The sequence below is a fragment of the Talpa occidentalis genome, unplaced genomic scaffold, assembly GCF_014898055.3.
Source record: "Talpa occidentalis isolate TD23 unplaced genomic scaffold, MPIMG_talOcc4v2.1 talOcc4.8, whole genome shotgun sequence".
NCBI lineage: Eukaryota > Metazoa > Chordata > Mammalia > Eulipotyphla > Talpidae > Talpa > Talpa occidentalis.
The window spans coordinates 52,816,788-52,831,317 of NW_023605194.1; the positions used below are offsets into that span (position 1 = coordinate 52,816,788).

General features: G+C 38.5%; 1 protein-coding gene across 1 annotated transcript; it reads left to right on the forward strand.

Moving 5' to 3' along the window:
* The first annotated feature begins 11,225 nt into the window (after positions 1 to 11,225).
* Positions 11,226 to 13,240, forward strand: MRLN (myoregulin). Its single transcript, XM_037497061.1, has 2 exons — positions 11,226 to 11,241; positions 13,080 to 13,240. Exon 2 carries the CDS (start codon positions 13,100 to 13,102, stop codon positions 13,238 to 13,240), a length of 141 nt encoding a protein of 46 aa, XP_037352958.1. The 5' UTR covers positions 11,226 to 11,241; positions 13,080 to 13,099.
* The last annotated feature ends 1,290 nt before the right edge of the window (positions 13,241 to 14,530 follow it).

The window sequence follows — 14,530 nt, forward strand, 5'->3', positions numbered from 1 at the left end:
ACAGGCAGATCTACTGAAATACACTGCTGAGGGGTGCAGCTGACAAGACAGGAGAGGTCTGCTCCGGTATGTGAGTTAGCTCCCTGGCCAGGGATTGAACTCATGCTGCAGTGGCTGGAGATAGCTTGATAAAGCTGAGACTTTAACACCTGTGCCACCAGGGAGGCCTGAAATACAGTGTTTTAAAAGAAGAGAACCATTGCAAAATAGTAGTCAATTCATGATTACACCTCTATTCTTTGGACCTCGATTCTACAAATTCCCCTGTTAGATGCGATCTAGCCCCAAGATCTGGTCTCCTTTCCATAGCAGAGACACAGAGAAGTGCTTTTCAGACATTGTTTTGGGATCCTTAAGGGAGCAAGGCTGACAGAGTCACAGGTAAACCAATTTCAAAAAATTGCTATTGTACATTTTTAAAAGAAAAATTCAAAAGGAAGTTTGATAGAAACATGCACACCTCCTATATGCATAAGAAAGAAGCAGCATGACTAATTCCTTGAAAATATGCATTCAAAATCATGTTCTGCCTAAGTTGAAAATCCATTTGCTTATATAATTTAAAAAAACAGGAAGATAAAGTAAGGTAAAAATATAAAGTTGAAAAGATATTCAGATATCCATAAAAAAGAATTCCTCATAAGAGCACAAGACTGTACAATATTACATGAGTCATGGTGTTTTTCAAGAGAGTGAAAGGGTAAGGATATGTTAGTTGGTTGTTGTTTTTTTTTTCTTTTTTTTGTTATTTGGTTATTTAACTCTTTGAACATTTGACATTAGGGTCTATTGATTGTAGAGGGGCCAATCCCTCCTCACAGATTGTTTGCACTCCTATGTGGGCTTGAATATATTTTTGTTGTAATTTATCCCACCTGTGTCTGTCAATTCCTCTCCACTTGCCTCTTCCCGTGACAGTCTGGCTCATGTTTCTTCCTAAAGCTCTAAGCCAGTTATTAATAACAGCCCAGTGATCCACCTCAGAGCATATGGTGTTTTTCACAAAAGAGAGATCATCTCCTGGACTCTGGACGTCGCTGATTGAACCCCTGAACAGTAAGTTTTGGTTTTTGAAAAATATGGCATTTAAAAATGTTGATGAAGGAGAAAAGTTTAGTGGGATTCATGCTTGCTTCTGGTAGAGGGAGAATATAGTTAGCTAGAACTTAAACTCATAAAGCTCCTTCCCTCTCCCTGCATTTCAACATCTCTCGAAATATAAGACAGACTGCAAAAGAGATGAACGAATTAGGAATCTATTCCTTCCATTCCTTCCTGCTAAATAGGAAAAGCAAGGGGTTAGTAACATTTACTAGGCTTACCATGCACATGATTACTTTGCTCTTCTTGATATTACCAACTCCCTGGCTTTCCTCTCCACATTGGGTATTTTAGCAATTTCAAAGAGAAATCTCACATATGCAAAGTATCTTTAGGAAAGAGTTGGATGAGAGATTTGGACCTTGTCAGTTTCCCATGTTTGAGATTTGGATTAGAGATGGCAGCTGTCTTGTTCCACAGATTCATTGCCTCCCTTTTTCTAGCCAAAGGCTTTCTCTTTGTGGTTGCCTTTATAATGGTTGTTTCTGAGAGTCCTGTAAAGTAGGTCACTGTGTTTTCTGTCTAGAAAAGGAGGACCCTGAAGCCCAGAAAGGCCAACGTCCTGCTCAGTCCTTGTTAGCAGAGCTGACACCCTACACTCCAGGCATTCTTCAGGAGCATGGACTAATATAGCTCTGCTGTATTATATTCTGCATATATTCAATTCTCTTGACCATGCGCATCAGGCTCCTCAATTAAACGTCAGGGACACATTACAGTGAGTTGGAAGGAGGCAATGCTGGACTGGTTTTTTTTTTTTTTTTTTTTTTTTTTTTATTGTATTTGTTTCAGTTTTATTTATTTATTTATTTTTTTTAATATTAAATTTTATTTTTATATTCCCCCATACAATTGCAAACGCCCCATTCTGACCCCAATCCTTCCCCTCCCGCCCCCACCCCCCAACAAGTGTCTCTGGTTCATAGTTTTTTGTTGATTTTGATTTTCACTTTCTTATATTCATTTTCCTGGTCCCTTATTTAAGTTTTCTAGATTCCTGCTATGAGTGAGGCCATCCGGTATTTTTCTTTTTCTTTTTGGCTTATTTCGCTGAGCATGATCCCTTCCAGTGCCATCCATGTTGCTGCAAATTGCATGTGTTTATCTTTTTTGAATGCTGAGTAATATTCCATGGTATATATGTACCACATCTTCTTGATCCAGTCATCTATTTTTGGGCATTTGGGTTGTTTCCAAAGCTTAGCTATTGTAAACAGTGCTGCTATAAACATAGGAGTGCAGGTGCTCTTTGGAATTGATGTTTCTGTGTCCTTTGGGTAAATACCTAGGAGTGGAATTGCTGGATCATATGGAAGCTCTATGTTTAGTAGGTCCAGAAATCTCCACACAGCTCTCCATAGTGGTTGGACCAGTTTGCACTCCCACCAACAGTGCAGAAGAGTTCCTTTTTCTCCACATCCTCGCCAACATTTGTTGTTGCTAGTTTTTTTAATATGTGCCATTCTCACTGGTGTGAGATGGTATCTCATGGTAGTTTTGATTTGCATTTCCCTGATTACAAGTGATGTTGAACATTTTTTCATATGTCTGTTGGCCATTTGCATTTCCTCTTCAGAGAAGTTTCTTTTTAGCTCTTCTGCCCATTTTTTGACTGGATTATTTTCTTTGTTGTTGCTGAGTCTCATCAGCTCTTTGCAGATTTTTGTGATCAGTCCTTTATCATTAGTGTTGGGTGCAAAAATGTTCTCCCAGTTGGTGGGGTTTCTCTTTGTTTTTGTTATTGTCTCTTTTGCTGTGCAGAAGCTCTTTAATTTGATGTAGTCCCAGCTGTTTATCTTTCTCTTCACTATCACTGCTTTGGGTGATGTGTCTGTAAAGATGTCTTTGATGTGCAAATCCCGTAGTGTTTCGCCTATATTTCCTTCTATATATTTTATGGTTTCAGGTCTTATGTCTAGTTCTTTAATCCATTTTGAGTTGATTTTTGTGTATGGTGTGAGGTAGTGGTCAAGCTTCATTCTTTTGCATGTAGCGACCCAGTTTTCCCAATTGCTGGACTGGTTTTGAGCCCTATCTTGACCACTAATAGGCTGTGACTTAAAGCAAGTACTCCACTTCTCTGAGCCTCAGTTTCCTCATCTGTGAAATGAGACATAACCCCTGTTTTACTGGGCAGCAGCATTTGCTCATGATGTATCTAAAATAACCAAGTACGGTAACAAACTCATTTGAATTTGTCCTGAAACTTCTTAATCATCTCTCATTTGTTTGAAACTCAAATCTAAAACCTCCAATGTGGTCTTTGATGCAAAACATTAATCTAAAGTTTAGAAACAATAGTTGACCTTGACTACTTTTAATAATTCCATCTTTAGAATGATGTAAGCCGGCAAACGTGGAGGATAGCAGGATGGTATGTGGTTAGCTACAGCTAAGATGGATGATGATGGGGAAATTCTCAGAGTAATTTTAAAGCATGAGCTATTATTTTCATAAACTTACCTGCTCTACTTTAATCAACATTCTAAAATTTTTCTTTTGGTTATGAGTTTCTTTGGATCCAAGTAATGTATTTTTCCCCCTTGCTATATTAGATTTAATTCTGTGTCTGCAGGAGAAAGACAGGAGGATTGGTTCAGCTAGTAACTGCTTCCCAAAGTGTTTCCAAATGTAACTCAGGAGATAGGTGAGATTTTTGTTTTCCTCTACAAACTTTCATTTGCAAACATTTATTTAATTCCAACTGGGAGAATTTGAAATCCTGTTGTCCAGCCTAGCCATCAACTTTCTCAACAAAACTTGACTCCACATAACAGTTCGCTAGGTTCAGAAATCAGATCTGCTCCTTGAAGGATAAAAAATGGCCACCAGTGAATTATTCAGAGGTGTGTGTGTTGCAGACCCAGAAGACCATTTAAAAGATTCCTCACATGCTTTTAAGAGCACAAACTAGTCCAGGCATTCTCCATGCACCTCTACTCCCAACCCCAAATAAGGAATGACATTTATTTAATATCTGTGTTCTGCAGATAAAAAAACAAAACTAAACAAAGCGAACAAACACCCTCAGTTCCACCCCTGCCTCCTTGTTCCACGGAAGGCCAGGTTAGATGGCCCTGCAGCCTCGGAGTTTCCTGTGTAGCCTTGAAGGGCTGTTCTCCAGTGAGGGCTTGTCTTGGGTCAGGGCTCTGGGAGCTCACCTGGCCTTGTGACCGAGCATTACAGCTGAGCTTCAGGAAGCATTCAAAGGTTGATAACATTTCGCTTCTTTCTTTTTTTTTTTTAAGACTTATTTTTTATTTATACAATAGCTGGAGTACAGGCCAGAGGCACAGGAGGGTGTGAGGATTCACCAGAGACAGAGTGGGGAGCAGAACAGGCAGACAGAAAGCACTGCTGAGGGGAGCAGCAGGCGTGACAGGAGAGGTCTGCCTCGCCATGTGGGTTGCTCCCTGGCTGGCCAGGAATCAACCCCCGCTGTAGAGGCTGCGGACAGCTTCACAGCGCTGCGCTCAACCTGCTGCACCACTGGGGAGGCCCATTTCACTTATTTCTTAAAGTCAAGTGCCCGTACCTAAGGAATTTATGTTTTCTTAGAGACAATGTTTGATCTCCTATTTGGGGCAGGATTGTGGTATAGGGAAACCTCAGGCAGGGAGACTTGACAGTGGATAATAAGATGCTATGTTTGTTCATGTGTAGAAAAATAGTTTCTTTTAGGACCAAATATTATTTAAGGCATTTGGGGCACAGTCAGAGATGCCTTGAAGAATTCAGAAAGGCCTGAATTGTCCTGGTGTTGACTTAGACAGAAAGCCTGAGAGGCAGAGTTCAAGAGAAGTGGAATGGAGTGGTTCCACATAGGTCCGGAACCCCCCTGTCTCCCAGAGCCTGTGGGTGGCCCCCCTTGAGTACTGTCAGGCCATATCACACCCTACTGCCCTCATGTCTGTGTGTGTCTTCCCAGGGCTTTCCATCTCTTATGTCCATCTGCTTCCTCTCATCTATCTGGATCACTCATTTTTTTTCACCATGGTTGAGCTGCAGGGAAGTGGCTGATTTTCTGCTTCTGCTGCTTCATTGTACCAGCCACTATTTAGGCAGCATGCTGGGTTCTTGGCTTATCTTTTTACCAAACCTAAGATATGGTTGTGACTGAAGCTATGAGCTTTGCAGCCAAGTAGACCTCCATCCAAACCTTTGGACATCCCTGGTGTCTGTCCTTAAATAGCTTCCTTAACCTCTGTGGACTTCAGTCTCTCCAACTAAGGAAGTGGGCATGTTAATAACCCGCCTCATAAGATCTTATGAAATGAAAACCAAAGTATGTCAAGATCCTTCTTAACTGTAGCTACAAGTAAAATTCTTTCAACCTCCTGCCAGACATATTACCTCTATACTCCAGACGAGGTAGCAGATGGGATTAAATGGCTGGTCCAAGGCTATAGAGCTGATATCAGCCAGAAGGAAGATATCAAACCAGTTCCATCTGCCTCTCAAACCAACACTCTCTCCTCACTTTATCATGCTGATCGACCATCTGTGACAAAGCACATATTTCGGTTTTCAGTCGAAGTCCACTTTGTCAAGTTCCGTAACTCGTGAGTCTTACTTGCCGAGTTTAACCTGATTTTGCTTGTGGCTTACTTTATTCTAGGCTTTCATGTTTTGCCTCGGCCTGAATCAAAGAAGTTGGAAGTTCATGAAGGTAGATTCTCTTCAAATAGCCAAGTTTGTTGCAATGCAGAATCCAATTTATCACAAATGTCAAAAAATTGCTAAGGCTATTTTCAAAGTAGCTCTGAAGGAAAGTAACTCTGACCTGAGGTCAGAGATTTCTGACTGCACTTTTCTGACTGCACTTTTCCCATTTGTTGAATGAGCAGTTTACAAAAGCTCAAACAGGTTTTCTAGTGTCAACATTATTTCTATAATATTTACATTATTTCTATAATAGTTCATATCTTATTTCCATAATATTTCATATCTTTTATTATCATGGTCTTTCATAGCTAGAAAGAGAAAATTCCTTGAAATTCTATCTTAGAAAACAAGGTGCTACAATCATTTAAGTACAAAGCCATAGACTGTTTCTTTGGATTCTCATTCATGCTTTCTCTCATACAAGGTTCAAATCATTGAGGAGTTAATGTCACAGATGTCTGTTAAATTCCCCTTCTCACATAATTCAACTTTATATTTCAGAATCTAATGAGGCCTTCATTAGTTCAGAAAACACAAGTTGAACCCAAATTTTAAAAACTTATAGAACGTACAAAATCTATTTACCATCAGTGTGGCTGAGGTCTCAACTAACTTTAGGATGACTCAAATTTAAGGAGTTTATTTTTCCTGCCCTATCTACCCAGCATCCATTTCTGAATTTTTTTTTTTAAAGATTTATTTATTTATGCATACAAGAGCTGTGGTACAGGCCAGAGACGTGGGGGATTGGTGTGAGAGGACCCACCAGAGACAGAGTGGGGAACAGAACAGGCAGACTGACTGAAATACACTGCTAAGGGGAGCAACGGGTAAGACAGGAGAGGTCTGCCGCGCTATGTGAGAATCTCCCTGGCTGGCCGGGGATTGAACTCATGCTGCAGAGGCTGCGGTTTGCCTCATAGTACTGTGCTTAACCTCTTGCACCACCAAGGAGGGCCCCATTTTTGGATTTTTAATGGGAAAAATCTCCATTATGCTGTAGAAATGGTCGTCATCTCAACCCTAAACCCTCTATCCTAAAACCTGGCAGGGTTGTGCCAAAATTTTGTGACCTTCCAACAACTTGACTTGGTTCTCTAATTATAACAAAAACAAAAGCAAAAACATTAATAAGATATAATTCTCATATGATTTCTCAATTCTAAAGGATAATATTAAACATTAAATTTATGGCAATAAAACATAGTCCTTCTGCAGACAAATTAAAAGCACCCCACTTTGGGAGTTTATTTTTAAAATAATTGATGACTAATATTTAAGTCTGCTTATATTATAATTGTCATTTGAACACAGTGAACTTCTACTCTTCTGCAAAATCTTCTACTTTACTTGTTATTCAACCAGTATTTGATGAAAATTAATTAGCATCAGACAGAGTAGGGCAGGATTCATAAGATTCAGAATTCATGAGGTCATCCCCTCTTTTTTAGGAAGACAGCAACTGCATATACAAGCAACAAAGAAACATAATACAGAACTGCAATACATTACAGACAAATGAGCAATACATTCTGCCTGAGAAACTTAGGATGATTAACAGAGGAAAAGATTTTGAGTCAAAGGATGAATAAGAGTTTGACAATTTTACATATTTAGGTACTTAAAAAAGAATCCCAGAAGTGTGATCCATCCAAGGAGGATCACTGAGACCATAATTAACAATAATAATCACTGTGCTTATTAAGCATGTACTTGCTAGACACAAGTATTAACTCATTTAATTCTCATATTACCCTAAGAAGCAGATATTATTATTATCATCCTAATTTTATAAAAGTGGTAATTTAGGCACCAGGAGTTAATGTAACTTTTCTAAAGTCTTGTGGGATGTGATCTACCTGAGTCAAACCCCATCAGTCTGATTCCAGACCCATCTCTCAACTACCATGTCCCGGAAGCAATCTCTTTATTTTCTGTCCAGCTAATGTTAAGGAGGTCATAAACTGATCATAAATTTGTCATAAATTGAGCAGTGGTTGGGTAACAAAAATATATAAGAATAAAATTTCAAGCAGTAAAAGCTAATAAAAACAGCAAAAAAAAAAAAAAAATCTGTATTTCCAGCCAACTTGGTTGCTAGATCCTGAGATTCTAGTGGCTATATGTGCAGATTGCTTTTTTGTGCATAAATTAACAACAAAGCTATTGTAAAGATATTCCTCCAAATTCAAGGTTATCCGGTCCAGCAGAGTAACTGCGAGACCATCTACTCCTTGTCCAAGCAGTCGTTCACATATACAGAGTGGCACCAGAACCAAAGAGGAAGAATGGCTATTATTAATTACATGGGGATATTTCCATTTGCAGATAGCTGACTTCCTTTGTAATACAGATCTTTTCAAAAGTAACTTGTGTTTTGAAAACATCAATAAATGCATGTAGTTGAAAGAGGTTGGCTTCTGGAGTCCTACTGAATAGTGTCTAGGCTCCAGCATAGAATACTGAGCAGCCTTGGGCAGTTGCTCCAGCTCCTGAAAATGCATTATCACAGCCTGGCATATACTGGACAATCAATAAAAAAAGAAATGGATAGAATTCAATGATGTCTCAGTTTTCAACATGTGTCTTTTAGGAACTTGTATCAACATTATCTTCATCATTAGTTTTTGATGGAAACAGAGAGGAGGATTAGCAAATTCTTGTCGAAAAAGAAAATATTTTTAAAATGTGACTCATGTGTTAAAGACTATAAACTTGAATCCAATAAAAATTATTTTTATTTTGATTGAAAAAGAGACTTTGCAAAGTATGTTCTGTTCTTTGTCTTGACCAAAAATTCGTGCTTAATAAGAGGAAACAGAGGTCGAGAGAAATTGAGAAAAAGGTGAACTCTTAGTGCTCATGATAATTTTATAAAATAGGTTTTTGGTGGTTTTGTTTTGTTTTGTTTTGTTTTGTTTTGTTTTTGCTCAGGGAGCAAGCCACTTTGCTTGTGAACTCTTCTTATAGTCTCAGGAGTGAGAGTTGATTTGAGTATCCCTGTTGTATAGAAAAAACAAGATTGCAAAGGTTTTAAAAGTAAGAGTCTATGAACTAAGAGTGGGGCAAAGAACAAAGAATGCAATGAAGTTTAACTCCCAGATATCAAAAGTTACCTCTCTGTTTTGTTTGTCTAATTTATTTTTGGGATGCCACTACCCAAACATCTGATAAACAGGCAAGTCAATTTGAATTAGATTATTTAGATTTTTTTTTTAAAGATTTATTTATTTATGCATACAAGAGCTGGAGTACAGGCCAGAGATGCAGGGGATATGGGGGTGAGAGGATTCACCAGAGACAGAGTGAGGAACAGAACAGGCAGACTGACCGAAATACACTGCTGAGAGGAGCCCCGGGCCAGACAGGAGAGGTCTGCTGCACCATGTGGGATGCTTCCTGGCCGGCCAGGGATGGAACTGGTGCTGCAGAGGCTATGGATTGTTTCACAGTGCGATGCTTAACCCTTGCGCCACCAGGGAGGCCCTATTTAGATTCTTGATAGAGTTAAAAGGAAAAAAATGAGGACAGTTTTAAGAATTAGATAATATTCATTCTATTTTCAGTACAACAGTTTATAAAATAATAAATTGATTCCCAGTGCTTTCTGGAGATAAGTGCCCATCTCCAGGGATAGGGAGGGACAGTGCAGTCTAACACTTTAGCTCCTCTGAATGGGTTTCCCCTCCTTCAAGGGTACATGCCTCCACATTGTTTCCAATATCCCCTCCTTCTCTGATTATGTGGATGTCTCCAGTCCTAGGACACAGCCTCCAGGCATTTCTCTCCACTTTAATGATGAGGAACCTCCTCTGTTTCTCCTCTAGCATAGCATGTTGGCCCCTGATATTGTAGGGGTGTTTCAGTCTCACCAAAAGCTGCTGGACTCTCTTGGTGTAGTGTTGCCCTGGTTAACTGTTAGATGTTCCTCTTGGGAGTTAGATAAGGAAACTCCTCTATTGTCAATTTGCTGACATCTCTATATTTCAATATCTTAATATGATTTCTAAGTAGTATTTCTGCTATTTCAAAATTGTAATAACTATTATTTTTATTTTGTATTTTTGCATAAAAGAACTGGGGTGTAGCCCAGAGGTGCAGGGGGCTACAGGAGTCACCAGAGTGGGGAGCTGAACAGGCAGATCAGTTGAAACACACTGCTGAGGGGAGCTGCGGGAGAGACAGGAGAGGTCTCTGCGCCATATGTGGGTTAGTTCTCTGGCTGGGGATTGAACTCAGCGGTGATAGCACTGAGACTTAACCCCTAGGCCACCAGGGAGACCCTGTAATAGCCATAATTTTATTAACTAGTCTTCCATTTATGGATGTATTTTATAGCCTGATCTTTATAATAAGTTCTCGCCTCCATTTTCTAATTTCTAAAAGTGAGACAAGAATCTTAAAAGTTGTAGAACTAACAGCAGATATACAGCATGAGTTATCTCTTATATAGACAGAGAAGTTGTATGTTTGTGTCATGAAAAATATTGAAGCAAATAAATTTAAATAATATTTTTTAAAGATTTATTTATGTATACAAGAACTGGGGTGTAAGCCAGAGGTGTGGGAGGTGAGCGGATTCACCAGAGAGAAGAGGGAGTAGAACAGGCAGATCTACTGAAATACACTGCTAATGAGAGCAGTGGGCAAGACAGAAGAGGCCTACTATGCAATGTGGGTTGCTTCTGGCCGGCTGGGTATCAAACTCGTGCTGCAGTAGCTGGCAATAGCTCGATAGCTCTGTCTTTAACCCCTGCACCACCAGGGAGGCCCCTAAATTTAAATAATTTTTTGGCAATTTTTATTGAGGTATATTTAACATACAACTTTGTGTAAGTTTAAGGGGTACAAGGTATTGATTTGATGTTTTTATATTGCAGCATGATCTCCACAGTAGCATTAACTAATACCTCTCTCGTGTCACATAATTATTATTTCTTCTGGTGTTGGAAACAACTAAAATCTAATCTCTATGGAAGTTTAATGTTTATAATATAGCTTTGTTGTCTATAATCACTACATTGTGTATTAGATCTCCAAGCCCGTTTCATTTATTAGTTGCAAGTATGTACCTTTAAACATTATTTCTCCCTTACCCCTAATCCTCTGCAAATTGTTGTTTTAAAATAATGGTGAATATAGGCTGCATTAGGAAAATCCTGCAATCCAGCCTAATAACCTTTCTGATAAAAGCTTAGTTTTTAACTGTACAATTCTGTGATTTATTGAAATTAAAGTGTGATATTTTCCAAAGTCCACTCTTCAACATTTCCTTGACATCTTTGGGGTGATTTTAGAGTTTTTCCTTCAGGCTGCTTGCCCTCCACTTCATATACTGCCTCACTGTCCAATAAAACCTTCTAATGTCCTTTGACACAGGAGCCAAGTTTGTTGAAGTGAAAGCGCTTTGTTGTAGAGCAACTGGAGAGAAAACCAAGGAGCTACATTACCTACCAGCACCTGGGATTAAGTCAGGTGAGAAATGGGTTTCTATTTACTCTTCAGTGCCTCCCAGTTGTCTGACCTTTCCCTTATTTCCTATTTAGTCTCTCTCTTACTGTTGTTGGTGAGAATTCAGAGCACAGACTCAAGAAATAGGAGTAGGAGGCTGAGGCTCTAGGAAGAAAGGAAAATCATTTTGCAAAAACCCATGCTTCATACCCACCCTTTTTTCCTAAAATACAAGCAAAAAAAAAAAAAATTGAATGTAGGGGAAATGTTAGATGTTTACTTGGCAAGTGATTGCTGTGTAATTTGAGGCAAGTTCCTTCCTCTAGGAATGGGACAAGTTATTACAAAAATTAGTCAAGACTGCTAAAAGAGAGAGAAGTTTGCATTCATGTGTATGCCATCTATAGACCTCCATCTATTTCTCCTTCTACCTTAAAACTCAACTTGCCCATTCTGGTTTTTGAGTGAAATTAGCAGAAAAATGTTTTCCTACAGGGTCTCCAGTAAGGCAGGAAAACAACAACAACAGCAAAGGCACTCCAAATTGCACAGCTACTTCCTCATCCCTCAAAACTGGTACTGACCTCAGTGAGGTTCACTGACAGTGCACAGACAGCTGAGTGTCAGATAGGGAACATCAGGCAGGAGGGGTATCAGTGGTGCCATAAACAAAAATCAGTTCCCCCAGCATCTCAGCACAATTACACCACAGACTGGAACCTTCTAGACCCCGGTCCACCTTGCTGACTCACTTTCTGGTTTTTTTTTTTTAACACTATTGATGCTCATTTCAAATTGAGTTTAAGTAAGAAACTTTGTTGCAAGGTTTTGAAAATTACTTGACTTATTTGACATTGCATTCCTGAAAAAGGAGTTAAGAATATATCTAAACTTCCTGACAGACTTTAAGTACTTTGTTCCAAGAAGGTAAGAAGAGACCACAAAATAATACCTTTTAATATTCAATATGCTTTTTTTTAAAAAAAAACCTATGATTAACAAAGAACTGTGGATGAAATTAAACATTTGATATCTTAACTAACTGAGCAAAACATGAGAGAGAGGATCTTGAGGCAAGACCAAGTAAATAGAAAAGATCTTTCGTTGTTTAATTTAAAAAAATCACCTCTCTTTTCCATTATCTTCAAATTCTCATTTTTTGGTAACACTGACTATTCAGGTTGGAAAAATGGCAGTTTTGCTGATCCTAATAAAAATGACTGTAAATGACTCTGCAGATAAGATACCATAAATGAACTAATTATTGATAATGTTAAAAAGAGTTGTCTTTCTGATAGTTTCTTATTGTGTTTATTCTAGAAAGAAAGGCAAATTTGACATAGAGAAAAATCTATGATTATGACATAAAGTGGTTCAAAGCAAGTGGAAAAAATGATTTTAAACCATTTAGGAGAAAAATTATTTAGTTCATTGGTTGCTTAGAAATATGTGCAGAATCCTCCCTGAAAGATTTCAACATGGGACCTCCCCTGGTGGCGCAGGCAGTTGAGCGCCTTGCTGTGAAGCTTTTCATAGCCTCTGCAGCGCCGGTTAGATCCCAGCCGGCTGGCGAGGGTCCCACATGGTGCGGCAGACCTCTCCTGTCGTGCCCGCTGCTCCCCTCAGCAGTGTATTTCATCAGTCTGCCTGTGTCTGTTCCCCGCTCTGTCTCTGGTGAATCCTCTCACCCTCCCGCGAATCTGGCCTGTACCCTGGTTCTTGCATAAATCAATCAATCGATCAATCAATCAATCTTAAAAAAAAAATTTCAACATGATTTCTTAACATTGGAAATATTAGACTCAGTTAAATAATGAGAATTATAAATGCATCCATTTGAGGATACTTTTCTTTTTTTCCAGGAAACAAGAGAATTTTTGATATGGCATGTAAGAACTGGATATTAATTTCTACTCCTAACCCCACAAGCCTAGAAGATGAAATTGTGGGAAGACTTCTCAAAATATTGTTTGTTATCTTTGTTGACATAATGTCTATTATGTATGTTGTTATAACTTCTTAGAAAGCTGACTTCCTTTACATGTAAATTTCAAATTGAATTCTGGTGAATAAAAATTTGTAGTTTGATATGTTGAGTCATTTTAATCTGACTAATGCCTCCAATTTATTCCAAAAGTCAGCAGGTGATTGCAATAAAAACAACATTGTATAGTGTTTAGTATTTTTATGGCTTATAAAACAGTCACATAAATTGAAGAGGGATTTTTTTCTAAAATCTACACTACTAAATCATAAAGCTTCTTGATTTTTAATATGGTTGCTATTTAATAGACTGTATAAGATTTGTGAATGAAATTATGAGTGAAGTTGATTTTTTAGGGCTTGATTGCTATGTTAAATTTGCATGGTTCTATTGTTAACACATCAAGTTTAATATACAATATTTTTTCCATATGATATACTAAGAGTTCATTTTCTTTATACACATTTTATTTGTGTGTAGGATTGTTTTTCTTTCTTTTTTCCCCAAATTATGTTTATTGAGGTAAGTAGTTTAGATCTTCTATCTGCTCTGGGGATTATAGATTCAAACTTCTACAAATGCAAACTTTCACACCCTACCCTTCACCTGTGCCCCAACCATCCTCCACCATGTCCCACTGGACCCCTTCCCTTACCCCCGCTCCCTCTCTACCACCCTCTTCCTCTGGGTGCCTCAGTTTTACACTCAGATGTTAAGAATTTATTATTGGCTTGGTTTTGACTGACCCTTCGTTTTATTTTTCTGTATTCCACATATAATTGAGACCATCCTTATTTGTCTTTCTCCTTCTCACTTATTTCGCTTAGCATTATCCTTTCAGATTGTTTTTCTTCATCTTGGACAATGCTATGTTTCTGCCAACAATAACTCAGGCTTAGGAACAGAAATACTTAAAGGAGATTCTTTTAGGAAAACAGAACTTAGAAGATAGGAGAGAACACAGTATATAACCTGTGTTGATTTTCTGTTTGGGACTAAGTGCTCACGGGATGCCATTTACTGTATGGCTCCTCATGATCCTAGGCATTAAGTGTTTATTTTCCACATTGTACAGCTGGACAGACTGAATCTCAGAGGAATTAGGCTAACTTGAGGCCATAACTAAGAAATGGCACAACCAGGTCTTGGGACTTCATAATCCATAGTATCATGTTGCCTTCAAAGGTAAATAATAATATGTCCTGTGGTTAAAAATGACCTTTAAAGCTTAACCTTTTTTCACAAAATGCTTTATCTAAGACCCTAAAGCTGTATTTTAATATTGCCCCATTTAATTTTCTTACTACATGTTTCAGATGTTTTGAGAAC